Source organism: Hirundo rustica, chromosome 4 (assembly GCF_015227805.2).
Source record: "Hirundo rustica isolate bHirRus1 chromosome 4, bHirRus1.pri.v3, whole genome shotgun sequence".
NCBI classification, from domain to species: Eukaryota; Metazoa; Chordata; class Aves; order Passeriformes; family Hirundinidae; genus Hirundo; species Hirundo rustica.
This window is the reverse complement of record NC_053453.1, coordinates 55,885,458-55,903,305: the sequence shown is the minus strand read 5'-3', so window position 1 is coordinate 55,903,305 and position 17,848 is coordinate 55,885,458. Positions and strand designations below refer to the sequence as shown.

General features: G+C 43.9%; 1 protein-coding gene across 4 annotated transcripts in view; it reads left to right on the top strand.

The window, feature by feature from the left end:
- Positions 1–17,848, top strand: part of ABTB3 (ankyrin repeat and BTB domain containing 3) — a 184,068-nt gene that overhangs the window by 131,018 nt on the left and 35,202 nt on the right. For 3 of the 4 annotated variants that reach the window (XM_040061673.2, XM_058420229.1, XM_058420228.1), the window contains 6 exons: positions 7,711–7,876; positions 11,203–11,292; positions 14,405–14,506; positions 15,626–15,719; positions 15,832–15,967; positions 17,612–17,832. In XM_040061673.2, the coding sequence (XP_039917607.1) occupies positions 7,711–7,876; positions 11,203–11,292; positions 14,405–14,506; positions 15,626–15,719; positions 15,832–15,967; positions 17,612–17,832 (809 nt within the window). Of the gene's footprint in view, positions 1–7,710; positions 7,877–11,202; positions 11,293–14,404; positions 14,507–15,625; positions 15,720–15,831; positions 15,968–16,533; positions 16,558–17,611; positions 17,833–17,848 lie in introns of all 4 variants that reach the window. The other variant, XM_040061670.1, reaches the window with a different exon arrangement.

The window sequence follows — 17,848 nt, the reverse complement described above, 5'->3', positions numbered from 1 at the left end:
TCTTGAAAACTGGTATTTTTTAATTTTCAGAAAGGGTTTTGGCACAAATCTTAGCAGTGTGCTCATGAAGTTAAAATTTGCTGATGCCATGATGCTGAGAGGCATTGTCCTGACAGAGGAAGTTTGGGAAATCATCCAGGAAAAAGTGGATGACCTTGAGGGCTGGGACAAAATAAATGGGATGAAATGCAGTTTTCCACAAATGGAAATGCAGTTCTCCACAAATGGAAGGCAAATATGTTCTTCAATAAAAATATACAAACTGCACCGTATATGTAACATATACACTCTATATGCATCCTAATGTATACTATGTTGATAGCAGAGTGTTGGAAAGGTGGTGGTAAAGGCTGTGGAGCAGTATTTAATCTCAGAATTATTGTAAACCACAAAAGTGGATTTCTCCTCAGCCATGAAAAAAGCAAATGCATTTTGAGGCTGCATGGGGAGAGGTATTTCTAGTAGAAACAGAATAGTAATGGTGCCACGTGAAAGTGGTAGGAAGGGATGTGGAAGCACAAATCCCGTGTCCTGGTCAAAAAAATATTCCCTTTGGACCAAGTGGAAAGAAATGGGCTGAGGTGTTTTGTTTTTTTAACAAAATGTTCTCATGGAGGCAAACAAGAAGAAAGGGGCTCATTCAGCTGAGCGAAGTGTGTGCTGAGGGAACCTGTGGCTCTTCTCCAGAAACACATCAGGAGTAAACACTTTGGAAGGAAAAATACACCATTTAAAGGTCAGCATGGACATAGGAGTATGTGAGTATTAGCAAGTTGTGAGTAAGTTCAGGTTGAAGGCGTAGATGTATCCAAGCCTTGCTGCAGCGTGGGACCAGGTTTATTAACCTCCAGTCCCATGTACTCCCTCAGCTGCTGCCCTTTGCATTGCCCAGTGCTCAGAGTTGCATTTGCAGCTATGATTCAGAAAGGTCGCTGGGCAAATGCAGGATCCGAGTGCCTTACAAAATCTCTCTTTAATTGAAAATCAGTCCTGATTTCCAATTAGCTGTGTCTGGGGAATACCTAAGTCTGCTTTTCTGTCTGGGACCATCCCTCTTAAAGAAGGCTCTCCAGGCAAATTGGATTATCAATCTCAAAAGCAAATATTACTTGAGTATCCTTGGTGCATTCTAGAGAGCTTTCTTAGAACTATGGAAAGGGGAAAATAAAGTGATGTAAAGGGAAGATTTGTTATTCTGTTGTTTCAGAGCAGTCTATACCATTTGCTGTGTCATCCCACTGCTATACCACATGTGTGCAATTCTAACTTGAAAGTGAAAGCAGAAGAGTTGCATTTAATGTTTTATTTGTGGAGATCTTGTGCTTGTACTAGAGCATGGAAATATAAATGGAGGGACTGGAGGTTAATAAATAGGGATTAGAAAACAGAAAAAAATATTTCCACTCCTCTTCCTTCTCTCTTAAAATCTCTTGGGAAAAGGGGCTGGGTTTCTTGGATAAAGAGAGGGAGTATAAAGTGCCAAGAAATTCTGCTGTTTAATTAGATACAGCCACCTTTAAGTAGGAATGGTTGGTGTTTGCCTAGCCTCTTGAATGTCCTTGTTCTTCCCACAAATTTTCACTGATCTTTTAACACCAGCCATGGCTCTTGCTGTAATTAGATATAAAAATGTGAGCAGTAGCAAACAAGCTACTTGACAAAATCCAGCAGTCCCTTGGGGCAGATGGTGCCAGCTGATGAAGATTTTATTACTTAGAGCATGGATTTCTGAGGTGAATCTCAACCTGTCCTGCCAACTGTCTGCTTGAAGACAGCAGTAATAAAAAAAATACTGAAGGGGAGGACCTGGGCCTCATGTTCTCCTTCACTTTTAGGGCAGAATGCTCTTGCATTTTAATGGGCTTTAGGATCTAGCCTTCTTTTTCCCATTGCAAGCAGCATCCTTTACCGGTGTCTCATATGCTCTGCCCCTTTTATTGCATCCTTAAATATATTGCATGTCCCTATATTACATTCCTGAATACAGTAATCAGGATACAGATAACACACCATTTTCCACTCATTAGTGAAGACTTGTGCTGTCAATTTATATGAAAGATGAATCTGTACTGAAACTTTCCTGTGGCATTGTGGCCTTGTTCAAAATCTGAGCTCAGATTTAATTTTGAACATGGTTCCTGACCTATATACACAGAACTGGAGTATTTAGACTGTTTTGAAATACGGATTTGGGTCTTGATTTGATAGTCACATAATTTTTTTAATGTTTTTTCCAGTATTTGTAACCAACTTATTCTCAGACCTTTGACAAGAATAAGAGGTTGGATAATAAACATCTGGAGTATTTTTTCTTGTCTGAATTTAGCTCCTGATTAAAGTAAATGGATATATTCTATTTCTGCAATAAAAAGTAGTGCTCTTCCTCACTTTGATCAACATTTGTGCTTACATTTTCCTCTCTCCAAAACTGAAAATGCAAATAATTGCCTCAATATAGTATTTATATTGCAGTTCTATTGATATCAGCATTATAGTCCTTTTTAAAGCACCATGTTGGAATAAAAAGTGCTCACAAATTTAAATCAAATTGTCTGCTGCTCCCAGTCTTACTGTTTATGTCTGTAGTCTCACTGAAGAGCCCCAGGCAAGGAGCAAGACCCTTTTGTGCCATGGGCTGTGCAGCCCGGATCAAAACGGTGATCCATGACCTTAAGAAATTCAGCATTGCAAATGCATGTATATTACTAAAATGTGACTCCTTCCAGGCTTCCAACCAGCTGAACTGTAATTTCTGACTCAAGACCTCATTCATATTTAGGACAAACTGGATAAATTCTACAAAGCTAAAAAGATGGACTTAATTAGTAGATGATCATTCTTTCAGTTAAAAGGGCTGGTCATGGAGTCCCAGGTGAACAAACTGATGCTTGGCTATCAGTGCGGTGATCTGTTCATTTGAGCCAAGGGGAACGTTTGTTCTGCTGCTCATCACAGACTGCACTCCATTCCTTTTGAATCGACTGTGTCTGCCAGTTACGATGGAAACGCTTCGCCTTTGAATCATCCGTTTTCCCAAATGTATTCAACCCATGAGTAACTTATTAAAGATCTGCACAGACTCTCTCTTAGCCAGTTGGAGTGAAAATGAAAAAAAGCAACATCCCTTGTGTTTAAAGTGCTGCTGTAGAAGTGCTGCGTTATGTTTTTATAATGTGAGTTTGGGAAAAGAAAAACAATTTGCTGTACTGCTAGGACCCTTTACAAATGAAGAAGATTACCTCTAACTCCTTTCAGACGTTTGAGTACTTCAGATATGATGGAGTATCGTGGTCACCATGCAGTGTTTGACAGTGACCATTTACAAATAATTAATGTTACCATGGCATTCCCCACATAAAGCCACAGTTCATTTAATTATGTGCAGTGGCAACGCTGTAATGATCTTGAAGATAACAGCTGTACAGGCAGTATCTCTCAGGAATTAAAAGAGGACTTGGGGAAAATTGTGTCGCATTGCAAGTTTAAAAATGTGATCACAATTTTACTGCAGATGCAAAATTAGGATTATTTCACTTGTTTCTAATTTTCCTTTTATTTATAAAGGCAATTGTTGGCTTGATTCACAATAGGGAAGGGAGGGAGTTGACAGGCTATGTGATTGAACCCCTGAATTAGAGGGGTGAGTATGCTGTTGAGCACAAGGACTATGATCAGTGTGTATTATTAATTGAAACATATTATTTCTCAATTCTGGGAATGGGACAATTATGCAGTGGTAGTTGTGCCAAGCAGTCTGCCCGGCCCTACAGGTTGCTAAATAGGAAAGTTCAGAACGGACTCTGTTGTTAGAGAGGGCTTATCAGTCTCTGAGGATGTTGGTCAGTCCTACCTTTGACACTGTATCACCTCTGGGAGACCTCAGAGTTTGCCTGATGCAACCAGCATCTGGTGTGGTGATGTCCTGCCATCCTGGCACTGTCCCTAGGTAGAAGAGGAGCAGAAGAGCATTGGCCCTCCGTGATCTCCTGTTCCTCCCATCAGCCTTCCCAGCCCCTTTTTGGCAGGGCAGGGTCTTGGGGAAAGGATGACCTGTGTGAGTGCTGATGGCTGGCAGACTGGCAACAAACCAGGGTGGCCTTGGAGGGGCCATCCTGCTGTTGGGCTGTGTCAGCCTCCTGTGCACTTGGAAAGATCACAAAGGTTTTTGGGAAAAGGGCCCCGCACTGACAGTGCAGCTGGGAAGGATTCCAGCTCTGTGTGTGCATATGCTCTCTTCTCTTGCTTAGCAGGTACAGTTTCACAACTCTAAAAAGTGACCCTGTATATTTAGCTGACTTTACTTGTTCCCTGTCAGCCTTATGTTTAAAGCTTTTTCCCATCCCTTTCCCACCTCTTCAGAGCTTGTCAGTATGTTTGCTTCAGTCCAAAGTTAGAGTCGAGAGAGTCAAGCCTGAGAGTCTATTCCCTTCCTCTTTTTTTTTTAATCTTGCACCTTTAATGTTTGTGATTTTGCATGGTGTTCATGATGGAGCAGTGTCCCCCTTATACAGTATAATATGGAGCAGATGCCCCCCATTTCTTTTTGGAATCAGTAATATGCAGTGAATGATAAGGAGAACTTGGGAGAAAGTGCAGTGCTGTGTTGGCTTAGGTTTGATTTTTGATGGGTTTGGTTCTTTTTTAATTTTCCAGTTTTCATTTTGAAATGCGACAGCTCAGTCTGTCTGCTGTGCCATCTTCCCAGCTGGCTTTCTCCAGAGTTAAAAGTGATGCTGTGCTCTTCTATTTGTACTTGTAGTTCCTGATCATTTTTTTATGTCTCTTCACTGCTTTTTATCAGTACATGTTTAATCTCTTTTTCCTTAACTCATTCATCTCTCTGGCTTTTCGAGATGTTGCTTTCTCTCTTCATGCTCTGCTCCTTTCCTTTGTGTCATGCTCCTGTTCTAAGAAACTCAGCAGTTTGATCTCCATCCAGTTTATTAGTCAACATCTGACAATCGTGGCACAGGCCGTGTTCTGTATCAAATTTTGTTCTGTAGTTTCCTTTGCCATGTCCCATGGATTGTAACTCACAGTGGTCCTGTTTGGGGTATAAAAAAGGCAGTGGGCCACTGGTGGCGGTTGTGGTTTCTTGTTTTGTGGAACTCCGTCTAGCTCAGGCTTTGTTAGCTCTGGTGCCCCCCCACTGTGCAGCCCAGGCACTCCTCTGCATCCATGTCATTGTTGCACTGATTTTACAGCTGTAGCGCCTTGGACCAAGACACTTACCCCCCAGCTGATTGAGAAGTAATCATTTGCTGATACTAAATATCAGCAGGAATTTATGGCTCTCCTTCCTTGACTACAGTAAGCAGGTGAACTGACGCACTTTCTGGAGACCAGAGCCAGTTCCTGGTTGAGTTCCTGGTGGTTTTTGAACCCATGCCAGAGTAGAGATCTGGGGAGCCCATATAGGCTAAGTGAGATAGGTCCTTGTTCCTCCTTCCTCCCTTCTGTGGGTGTGCAACCCAGGTCAAATCTGGCTTTTTTTTTTAAAGAGGAAGATGATCAGATAGCATTTCACATACACTGAGCTGGGTTGACGTCAGTGGAGCTCTCTCAGAGTTTGACCCATTTTATTCAGTGTATGTTACATACCTCAGTACAGATGATGAAGCAGTGACTTAACACAGGCAGTGATTCATAGCAACAGACACCTCTGCAGAGGATGTCTGGATCTTTCCATAGCTGCACTTTGCTGAGGAACCACCTCATTTCCAGCCCAGAATCATTTGGGAATGCCATCTGCAGCTGGGAGGTCTCTCCTCCATGCACCAAAACCCCCACCACCTAACTTCTGAGCATGCTTTATCTTCGCCATGCCGTAAAGGAGGGCACAGATGATCTCCAGCATCTCATGCTATGGGGGTAACAAGCACCAAATGTTGCTGTAGCTCCTGTGTCAGAAATGTGCAACGTGGTGTGAATGTATTTAGCCTTGATTGCTCCCATGGATCTCAGTGTCAGTGAGCTCAGCCCTGCATACATCTGTGCTGGTTTTGCTTTTTGCTTAAATTCAATCAGAAACTACTGCAGAAAACCCAGCCTTACTGTGTTGCTTTCTTCCTCTCTGCTGTGGGCATGTTGCTGGTGCAGAATCTGTTATTGCTGGTGCAGTGTGTTTATTGTGGCTGAGTGTTGTGCACTAATCTTGCAGCATCCTGTGGTGATGGAACGTCATCCTTGTTCCCTTGAGTGGTGATACTCCAAGCATAGCTTTTTTACCATTCTTAGGACATGAACTTTTTTATCAGTCAAAACCCAAACTGAGCAGTAGAATGAACATCAACTAAACATCTGGTGTCCTCCAGACTGGTTGTGGCCCAGCACAGCAGAGAGCAGAGACAGAAACTGGAGTCTGCGATCAGACGCCAGCTTCAAACCTGCTGAAGCTTTGATCAAAACACTTTGTATTTTGCATTTCACTTTCCTTCCTCTGTTGAAAGAGGAAGAGCAGCAGCTATTGCTACATACCACTGCTTCTATATAAACAGCATATTTGTTGCATAGTGCTGTTAAATATTAAGCAGTGTTATATATTTTATAAAGGTCTGATAAAGCACTTTGAAGAAGAAATGTAAATGATAGTGATGTGCCGTTCCTATTTTTCTTTTGATTTGCTGCAGTTTTTAACATATGAAATAGAAAACAAATATTTGATGTATGCTTGACGTTTTCACTTTTGATCTTTATCTTGTTTTTCCTTCATAAGTAGCCCCTCGTTTTCTGACTTAGCATTTCTGCAGATTTAAAGCGGTGCTTTTCCAAACAGTTCTTTATCCAAGTTCACACCAAAAGCACTGTGGATTTGGACTCCACCCTCTGTCCCAGACACTCCTCAGCATGAAAGAAAAGCAAATCTGTCTTTTAACAAGATGAAACCAACTTGGATAAACATTAGGTTTGAATTGCCTGGCTCTCTCTGGAGCTGTAGATTCACATCTTGGCTAAATAACTCCTAGCCCTTCTTTCATTTAAAGTGGATATCAGTTCACAGTTTGAAGACCTTTTGAATAAGACCTTAAAAGAATGACACCTCATCTGTTAGACATAGCCAGCAAGGATTTCTGGTGTTTTGCCATGACTGCCTGGCAAGATTGCCTTCTCCCCAGTTGCATGGTGGTCTTATGAACATGTGGCCCTGCTTGGACTAGGTGTCCTCCAGAGGTTCCTCTCAACCTCAGCCAGCCTGGGAATTCTGTGACTTGCACTTTCTGCTCCAAAAAGGTTTCCCTGTTACTGGGACTATGCTGGTAAGATCCTTGAAGGTTTGGAGTGACAGTATTTTCTCTTTGGTGTATTATCAACGATTATACATCCATCTGAACTAAGTTCAGAGCTTACTGAAGTCACTGAAAGTTTTCAGGGTTCAGGGGAACTGGATAACCTTGCCATACAGAGAGAAATTTGTGGCGAGAATGTACTGTGCATTGCTTAAACGGGGACACAAAATCACATGAAAGCTGTGCTTTTTTTCCCCAGTTTTTATTGAAATGTATAACTTGTCCCATGAAAGGTAGACCAAGGGCAATCTCCCATTAGCTTGCATTATCATTTCCCATTCAGCGTTTCCCTTGCACATGCAGGTCAAAGGAGAATGGATGCGTGCATGACCTAAATCCTTCAAAACCAGGGCACAGTATTATTTTCCTGGGGAGGTCTGTCCTCTGCTTGTCCTCTGAGGGAGTTCGTTTCTCACCCCCGCAGGATCGACGACTGTTTCTGTGCCTCTCGGAAGCTGGATGCAGTTGCCACCGAGGCCAAGTTCAAGCAGGACCTGGGTTTCCGGATGCTCAACTGTGGCCGGACGGATCTGGTTAAGCAAGCCATATCCTTGCTGGGGCCAGATGGGATCAACAGCATGAGCGAGCAGGTAAGGGGATGGACATTTAAAGAGGCAGCTGTGAAATGGGAGAGTTTTGTCTGCTTGTCACAGGAAATGAGCCCCAGCTTTCAGCTCTACAAGACAGGACCTTAATGCTTCCCCTGCATTGAGTTAAAGCGCTGCCAGGTGAACGTCCGTGTTAAGCGAGGTCATTTTGGGTTGTACTGATTTGCCAGTTCTGAGGTAACTCAGCATGAGGGTGACTGCATCCCTGAAATCTTAACAGTGAACTGAATCGAGTGAAGGCAGAAGATCCCAAGAGAGCTTAGTGTTGAGCTGAATACTTGAAACTGCTTCTGTGCCGTGCACAGTGCTGTGAGACAGGGCTTTGTGAGGTGAGCACACAGCTCTGGGATCTGTCACCACTTCATGTGCACCACCCAGCCTGTCAGTAAATGGTAAATTGCTCGTGCTTCTTAATGGATTTCAGTCCAGTTTGAATGGACCTCGCAGATGGGAAAGTATCTCTGCAGTTACCCCTCTGCTGGTCATTGTGGCCAACATCCACCAGCTGAAGAGCCTAAATTTCCTTGGAGTTACGCCTGCGTGAGGCTGGTGGTTGTGCCTGGGGATAAAGCGGCCCTCTGCAGCTACCTACTGGCAGCTGTCTGCTGGACTGTGGTGCTCACTGAGGTGGTTCCTCCTTCCCAGAGGGAAATGATAGCCGTGGATACTAACCTTTCCCTGACCTTTCTGGTGCCCCTAATGAAAGTTTGTCACTGTGTTTCCAGAGCCGTGGCATCATTTTTGGCAGGTAGCTGCCACCTCTCAGGTGGTCACGTGGGACAAGAGATGGACTGTTCATGGGTTTAGGTCTTCTGAGATGAAAGCTGTTCCAGGAACATGAGAATTATGTTGCTGTTCAGTAGCTTCAGTCTGAGTCAGTATTGTGGATTTTTCTGAGAAGAGCTTTAGAAGTGGGCAATACTTCCTGCAAAAAAAAAAAAAATAGTATCGGACCGCTCATTCCAAGGTTCATACTTTACATTTTTTTAAATTATTGTTATTTTAAGTTAGTCTGAACCTGGAAACTTTTCACAGCATATTTCCTCTGTCGTTCAGACTGAAAACCAGGAACACTCTGGCTTGATTCATCAAAGTACCTAATCATATGCTTAACTCTGAACACATGCTTTTACATCCTATTTGAGTGAAAGTTAAGCCTGTGCTTAAATGTTTTGCCGGATCAAATGTCCCACATCTTGCAGGCTTCCACATCTTGCAGGACAGAGCCCTAAGTCATGCAAAGCTGGAAGAAAGACAGTAATTTTGTATTTTGCCATAAGCCAAATGCCCTTTGTGTTGACTGTACCCGTTGTTACTGTGTTCCTGTGTGTGCTTCGAACACTAATGATGGGCTCATTAAAAATCCATTCCTCCCATGTGCTTGGGAGGGGGTAGAGTGGTGCTGCAGCACAAGGCTGAGCTGTGGGCAAGCCTGGGGGTACTGGCAGAGGCAAAAGCAGCAAGGACAGCAGTGCAGGGCAAGGGGAGGTTAAAATCCTCATTAACTCTTTAAAACCCTGACACTGCAGCATGACATTCTGGGCCCCTTTTAGTCCGTGTAAACTCCTCCTTCAGCTGCAGCAGGGTCAGAACATCTTGTGTGGTTCCCAAGTTGAGCTTTTGCTCCAGATGTTGCCGCAGAGTTCCTCACTGTGGCTGCCCATGTGCTGTGTCTTGCGGTGGGAGCCCCAGCATCGGGTTTTCAGATTCTTTTCTACAGACCCCTGTTCTGAATGAACACAAGATTTAATTATCCAGTGATGCCACTTAGAGAAATTTAAAAAAAAACAATTGAAGGAACATAATTTGAAGCTGCTACCCCATCCTCGTGTTCCAAGGCCAAGCACAATTTTTTTGTAATTCTCGTGGTCCTGTTTGTTCACATAGTGTTTACTGACTGCCAAAGGAAATGTTTTGCCACTGGCTCTGGCTGAAATCCTTTCAAATTCTCTTTGCAAATAGCTTCAAGTCACCCAAGAACTCTCCCTGCCTAGGCTGAACTTGTTTTTTCTCAATAATGGCATGGGGCCCCAAGTGCCTTTTCCATGAGTACACTGCAGATTGGATCCTGTGAAATACTCAATGTCTTTCAAGAAGGATCTAAGGACCTTGCAGGGACAAATCTTAATTTATATTGTCTCTACAGGAGCAACCCTTCCACACATAAGCACCCACTACCTTTAGCCCTTCAAACAAGAAAACTGGGGTAGTTCAGCAAAAAACAGTGGTGATGGGCTTCCGCTAGGAAGAGCAGTGTCACAGCTCGGTGTCTGGCCAGGACAGGTACCTCCAGTTTCTCTGAAAATAACTTCCCTTCATAGCAGCACTTGGGTTGAGGAGCAAATGGGCTGTGGTCTGACAGCAGATTTATGGGGGGACCTCGAGGCAGGCTGTAAACATGCCTCAGAAGTAGCTGCATGCTTTAGGAGATTTACTGCAAAGCAACTGGTGGCTGTTGGTCAACACCCCCTACTGTATTTAATAAGCAGCTTTTGCTGTTATACTTTGCAGTAGATCTAATATTTTTGTTCATGGTTTCATCTGGACTCATTGCCACAGCCACAGCAGTGTTTCCTTTCCCTTAAGGGAAATGGTGATCAGGCGTAGCAGGTATTTCAGATTAATACAAATTGCATTGTGGTGATTCTGTAGTGAAGGGTCACTTAATCTACTTTTTCTCCAAGCAGGGCCATGTTTTCCTAGAGCCAGCAACTTGAAACAAAGCTGTCTGACATTTCATTTAAAATTAAGTCTGTGTTTGCTAGGGAGTGCTATACAAAGCCGTGACATTTCCAGCCCCTTACAGTATCCATGTTGAAAAAGCTGTCCTCAAATCTGACTGATCTTAAAAGGAGCTTGAGATGTTTTAAAGGCTCTTTCAGTAATTGAAAAGTTTTAAGACATTCTGATTATAGAAAACTGAATAGAATTCTTGTCTTTTTAAAATACCAGTGGAAATAATGGTTGCTTTGGTGAAAACGTGTCTCTGCTGGGGCCCCAAAGACAAAGGTGCTCAGTTTAGTATAGGATGGAGGTGAGGCTAGCAAGCCCAGTTTCACTCACCATGCTGAAGACAGCATGAAAAACACAAGCAGTAAGCAGAAGTGACAACAAAAATGGAGATTTTTACAGAAATGTTTGACTTTTGCTACACTGAGGGGCATGTTTGTAACAGAGGTAATGGCTTTCATTAAATACATGCTATTAGTCTTGATGATATATACTTAAATAATTGTTTTTTAAAATCAAAGTGAGTTCTCTGTTAAATTTGTCAATTCCTTTGTTTTTTAACTCCAAAAAATGACTAGGGCATGACTCCACTGATGTATGCTTGTGTCAGGGGTGATGAGGCTATGGTGCAGATGCTGCTAGATGCTGGAGCAGATCTGAATGCTGAGGTGAGGACTTTGTGTTGGTTGTATCTTTTTTCTGTTGTTTGTTTATATATTAAACTACCCCCCTGAAACTGTAGCAGAGCAAAAATCACAATAATTAAAAAGATAACAGATCTGTTTTATCTGGGATTGGGACCACCTGAAATGAACAGTGAAATCAAATGGCATTAGGTTAATGCTGGGATTCGCTGCAGAGAAGGGCTCCATTCATCGGACTTAACCCACAGGTAACAGTGATTTAGTTGTGTTTGCACACTGCAAATGAATAACAGGCAATAATTAGCACTAGCCCTGAGCACAGCTCTAATGCTACTAGAAGGACTCACTGCATCTCAGCTGACTTTAAATGAAGAAGGTGAAAGAAACACCCATCTGGTAACCTGCCAAAGCATTTCTATGCATATGGATGTTCCAAGTAAGCATCCCCAGCACACAAGTGCCATATAGGTTCCATTGTTTTGTTTTACAAAGTGCCTGGGGCTAAAAACCGTTGGATGAGGAGCTTGAAGCTTCCAGAATATAAATGTCTCATTGATGAATGCACATCACAAACTCAGACAGTCTGTCCACCAAACAGATTGCTGTCCAACTCAGTGCAATGCAGGTATGTACATTTTTAAAGAGCCATTTGAAAATCTGTGGAAGAGTTATTTGTTAATGATTCCAGTTTCAATTTGTTGAGGTCATGAGTAAATTAAGCTGTCTGCTTCACTTATCTGTGTTCCATCTGTTCTGTTTGGACTCGAGCGAGCGGATAAATTGGAGTCACAGCTTCAGACAGACATTTTGCACTTCTAAAAAATCTTATTTAAAAAGGTAGAAATGGATGTCACACGTAGGAGACTGAGTGTTACTACCATGTTGTGAAATCATCTGGTTGGTGATTTCAGTTCCCCACAGTTGAGCACACCACCCTCAGAGCTGGCAGTAACTGAACACCCTAGTCAGACCAAAGACGGGATGGGCAGGGAGGCTGATCTCTTCCTTAACCCTGCCTTGTGGCTCAGATGTGAGGTGGCATTATTTGGTTCCTAGGACGAGTTTTCATTAGGAGCAGTCCTCCTGATTGCTCCAGTAATCTTCCAGGCTTGAATCAAATGCAAATTTAAACAGTTTTGTCTTCCTGAAACTGCTGACATATGAGAGAACAGCTCCAGTGAGGAATGTGAACCTCCCCAATTCATTGCTGTAGAGTGTTTGCTCTAAAATCAAATGAAAACACTTTTGGACGAGAACTGTGAATAATTATGGCGTGCAATTACAAGATGATTTGTGCACACCACAACCAACTGTGCAAATTGGGCAATTATGGCAAAAAAAAAGGCAAATCAACCATGAACAAAAATAAATACTCTGTCAGGTGCCTGCATAATTTTCTCCCTTTCATTTTGCAAATATGTTTCCAAAAGTAGCCTCAAATGCTGGGCACCTCCCTTTTTGATTGCCCATCCTTACTGAAAATGGACTCATTTCCAGATGTGCTGAGAACCTGCAGTTTGCTCTGTACTCAGTGGGGCCTGTAGCTGCTCAGCCAATCTCATCCTTAAAAGCTTATCCAGCTGCAGGTGTTTGGCAAACACTATGTTGGAGAGAACTCTATCTTGAGGGGAAAAAAAAAAAAGGAGCAAAGGAGTTCAAATGACTTCGTCTTCTTTGCCGCTTTCCGTGGACTGCCCTGAACAGTGGTGGGAACCATGCTTGAGGAGAAGCTGGATGTATTCACTGAACCATGGTCCTGCCCATTCCTTACACTCTGCTGCTCTTGCTCTACATCCCAAACCCCAAGGCTTGAGCTGCTCAATCCTCTTCCTTTTGTCCAAAATCAGTCCCTAAGGAGCCCTGTGTCCTTGTTCAGAGGCCAGCAGACTCCTTGTGGTGCCCTTTGAGCTCGCTCTTTGGCAGATCTGGGTGGTAACAGCCAGGTGCTGGTGCAGATCTGGCAAGCTGTGGGATCTGCACAGAGTCTTCAGATTTTGCCCTCATCCCTGTCCTTGGGACTGAGGGCCTGCTTCTAGCAAAATGCTGCATGTGGTGCTTGGAAATGCGAGCTGCTGATGGAACCGAATATTTAATGACTGGCCCTGCTCCCCTGTATGGATAAAAGTATTTCATACAAGGTAGTGAGAGCAGATCTGGCTGGTGAGACAGAGAGATGGTGCAACTTTTACTCTGATTTTAGTCCTTCTCTGAAGATCCATAACAAGATTTTGAATTTTAGTGTCACGCTCCATCTGAGTGTGCAGCCTTGGATTGCAAATGTTCATTAGGTTCTACCAGCTCTGTGAACCTCATCAATATTAATACCCTCATCTTTAAGGCAGGGAAACTGAAGCAAAGGATGGTTATTCATCTTCCCCAATATCTACGTTAGAGGCACCAGGCACTAAGGCATAGAAAATGGAAGGAGCAATATGAGGACCAGCATTTTGTTTTCTAAGGATATAGTTTGCATCTCTTTCAGCTGTCCCCACCCAGCACTTTTAGCTCAACTCAGACAGGAGAAGGAAGTAAAAAGGAGATTTTCTTAAACATTTCTGAAGTGACACTCAGCCTCATTGCTTCTCAGACCTTTTTTGTTTTTTTCCCCTCTGGTGAGAGAGAAGGAACCTGGAAGCAAACTCCAGGGTAGGGCTTGTGATGTGTCTTTCATGACAGCAGTGACAAAAGTACCGATTTAAATGCAAAGAAATTTGGCTGGTCCTGGAGCAGTCCTAAGAATCAGGGCTGTTAGTACCTGGTCTGGTGAAGTCAGTGGGAGTGGTCCTTAGCTGTAAGTGTCCTGATACATCCTTACTTCCCCAGTGTGTGCTGTTGTAATCAGCTGTGGATGTTTTGCCCTTGTGCAAAAGAATCTGGTGGCCAGTGGTTTAGATGGAGCTACAGTAGTTGGTAAAAGACTTCATTTGGTAAGATCTCAAATCAAGCTGTCAAATCAGCATGAACAGTTTTAATATTGAGAAAAAAATTTTGCAGGAAAAAAATGAAGCAAATCATTTTATAAAGCACTTTCCCCAGGTTTTCTATTTCACTTACTCCCTCACATGCCTGGCTTTCAGTCAGGTTGAATTTTGTTACATATAGCTCTTTAAAAAAAATAACTTTAATTTGTTTATAGGTTGTCAGTACTGCTCATAAATACCCATCCGTCCACCCTGAGACCCGCCATTGGACAGCTCTGACATTTGCTGTGTTGCATGGACATATTCCTGTAGTTCAGGTATTATTGTATTTCCCTACCTGCATTTCATTCTTTTTGTTTTCTCCTCTTCAGTTCTAATAACATCCATCTCAAACCAGCATCCTCTTGTCATACTCATATTGGTTACTTCTGCTTCTTCAAGAGTGTACTGATACATGATAGACTTACAAAGTGAATATGGTGTTCAGACCTTAACCAATATGAGGCTTAAAAAGGACAATTTTAAAGCAAAGTTGCACCAAAGAAAGTCTGACAACTCCTTGTGCTCCTTCCTGACCACTTGTTTTATATGTCTGTTTATTCATTCATTGCACTTTCTTACACTGTAATATTCTAGCAAACACAAAACTGCTGCCTTGGTGGGAGAGAGATGGACAACAGCTCTCGTGCTGCTCCTGAGGGGGAGAATCCCCCACTCTCCTTACCCCATCCAGGTGTCGCATGGGATGTGCTGGTTTTGTGCTTTGGCATCTCAGAGGTTGAGAAGGTTTATTCTTTGAAACAGCTGTGTCTGAGACACGCTCAAGCACCAAAACTTTGAAGGCCTTAAGACAGAAGTGGCCAAGAGGGGGCTGGAGTACAGGCTCCATCCTGCTCTCCTTGGTGACTTTTGTTTTGAGCATTGTTGCTGCTTATGTGGAGGTGTCCCCGATGGGGACCACAGCTTTTGGACTCATTGCTGCAATTGGTTCTTAAGAATTGCCTTTCTTTTGGCCATGTCTTCATATGAAAGATGGGGACAATTGAAATCTGATCCATTTTTGGATGGTGCTGGGCTTCTAGAAGACCATGAAGGAAGGATGCTTGTTGGGTTAATTTTCTTCCATCTCCAGTGCATTACTTCCTAACGCTGACCTTACCCCATTTCCCATTCAAAAACACTGGGTTACACTTTTTTGGCTCTGAAGTTGGACGCTGGTGCTTCTGGTGTTTGGCAGCGTGTAATGAGCGAAAAAAGGAATTAATTTGCCTCTGTGAAACAATGGGCAGAATTTGCATGTCACGTGTCTCCACTGTATCTGGTTTGCAGATAACAAGAAGCATTCTTGTTCACTAGAGATTCTCATTTGTCACTGTTCATGAACTCTGAAGACTGTGATATCCCCAGTTGCTCTAAATGGTGAATTTTCTTTCTAGCTATTGCTGGATGCTGGAGCAAAGGTAGAAGGTTCCTTAGAGCATGGAGAGGAAAATTACTCTGAAACTCCTCTACAGCTGGCAGCAGCTGCTGGTAAGGACTTTCTTCCTCCTCCCACTGTAACTATTCCTCAGGTGGGATCTGTGGTTTAGGTGAGCAAGTACAGGATTTTAAAAGGAGTAAAAATGCACCTCTTGCCTTGCAGGAAATTTTGAACTGGTCAGTTTGCTGTTGGAGCGAGGAGCTGACCCCATGATAGGAACAATGTACAGGAATGGCATTTCCATGACTCCACAAGGTGACATGAACTCTTTCAGTCAGGCTGCTGCACATGGACACAGGTAGAGTGGGAACAAGTCTAGTGGAATCCTTCAAGTGCTACTTTTTTTGCCTGGGCATCCAATCTGAACAGATGGGTGAAATTTCTGCATGAACAATTGAACGTGCCACCAACTGAGCGGAGATGTAAGGCTTACTGCTAGCACGTGAATTAAACCAGTTGGTGGTACAAGCTGCATTTTGATTTCTGATGTATTAAAAAAAAAAAAAAAAGGAAGGGGACTTCTTGTGGTGTGTTCAATGCAGTGGTTGTTAAATGGCAGCTGATATGACAGCAGAAAGGAATGTGCAAAACATTCCTTCTGAATTTCTCGATATTTTTCTCAGGTTGGAGTGAATCGTGTCTGTACTGCTGCAGCCTTAATTTTGTTGAATAGAGTTTCTGCATCTGTTTACTGTAAAGTCCTGTTTGTCTTAGTGTTGTTCGTATGCTGCAAATTTAAAAAAAAAAACAACAAAACCTACTGAGATGAGCACCTGGCATGCATGACCTTGCAACACTCAGGAGTTGACTGCAGTGTAATGAATTAGTCTCATGATCTTCACGTTCCTACTTTTCTGATTGTAGCCATCCAGAGGAACATAGATACAGGTTAGAGCCAGTACCTACCGTGTGTTTGCTTAGAGACGAGCTGCCAGTCTAACAACACGCTCACGGCACGTCAGGGCGGGTTCAACAGCTCTGCCCGTCTGGGGCCTGCGGGGGTCCCCGGCACAGACAGGACGCTTTGGGGGTTGAAGTCTCACATTCACCCCATGTGAATGGGGGCCACAAGCCCGAGGAGAGCCTGGGGCTCTCCATAGCTTGGCTGCTGGCTGTCCACGTCACAGGCTCTAACTCTTGTGTTCCCACCTGTATGACACTCACACACCTTCTTCCTTCCCTCTCGGCCCTAAATTTGTTTGGGACGCACCATGCTACGGTCTAAGCGGGAGCAGGGGGGACCCTGGCCTACAAGGAGGGTGGGCTGGGAGCCAGTGTAGGTTCTCTTCTCACAGCTGCAAAACCAAGGGAATCTACTGAGGTTGATGAGGTTATGCTGGTGTGAACCTGAGGGCACAAAGTCTCTGAGTTTGGGCTTTGTTATTTGATGGCTCAGCTGGATCTGTAGAGTAGTCCTGGCTGTGCTTGAACCTGCTCTGACTGGCCTTGTTGAATGTCTAGCTGCTCTAGCTTTCCCGGACTGCTTTCAGTGTCAATCGAGTGGTGGTGCTTTCAGTAGCTCTGGGCAGCTCCCTTCTCGGGTGGCTGCCATGGTGGGAGTCCCAAGAGCTTGTCCAGAGGCACCTTGGCCTTCCCTGGTTGCTGAAGAAGTCTTGAGTCACGTTTAGCTTACGAGTCTTTGTTCCCACAAGATGCCACCACTCATGTGACATCTTTGTGGTTCCTGTCATGACAGCAGTGACTTGCAGACATGTCCCAGGCAGTGCAGGTGTGCTAGCAGGAGCTGTGCTTGCCTTGGGACTGCTCTCAGCTGGTTCTGCCATTAAATGGAGTAATTTATTGGGTAGGTGTTCTAACTTGCCACATCACAGCAAGTAAGCCCGGTGCAGAGAAAGCCGGGCCACTGACTCTGCTCTCCCTTTCCTTTCCTTTCCTCTCCTCTCCTGCCTTCTCTCTCTGTCTGTCATGCTGTGATTGACAGGAATGTTTTCCGCAAGCTGCTCGCTCAGCCGGAGAAGGAGAAGAGTGATATCCTGTCGCTGGAGGAGATCCTGGCTGAGGGCACGGACCTGCCCGACTCGGCGGCAGCCCCGCTCTGTGCCAGCCGCAACAGCAAGGCCAAGCTGAAGGCCCTGAAGGAGGCCATGTACCACAGCGCCGAGCACGGCTACGTGGACGTCACCATCGACATCCGGAGCATAGGTCAGTCCTGGGCTCC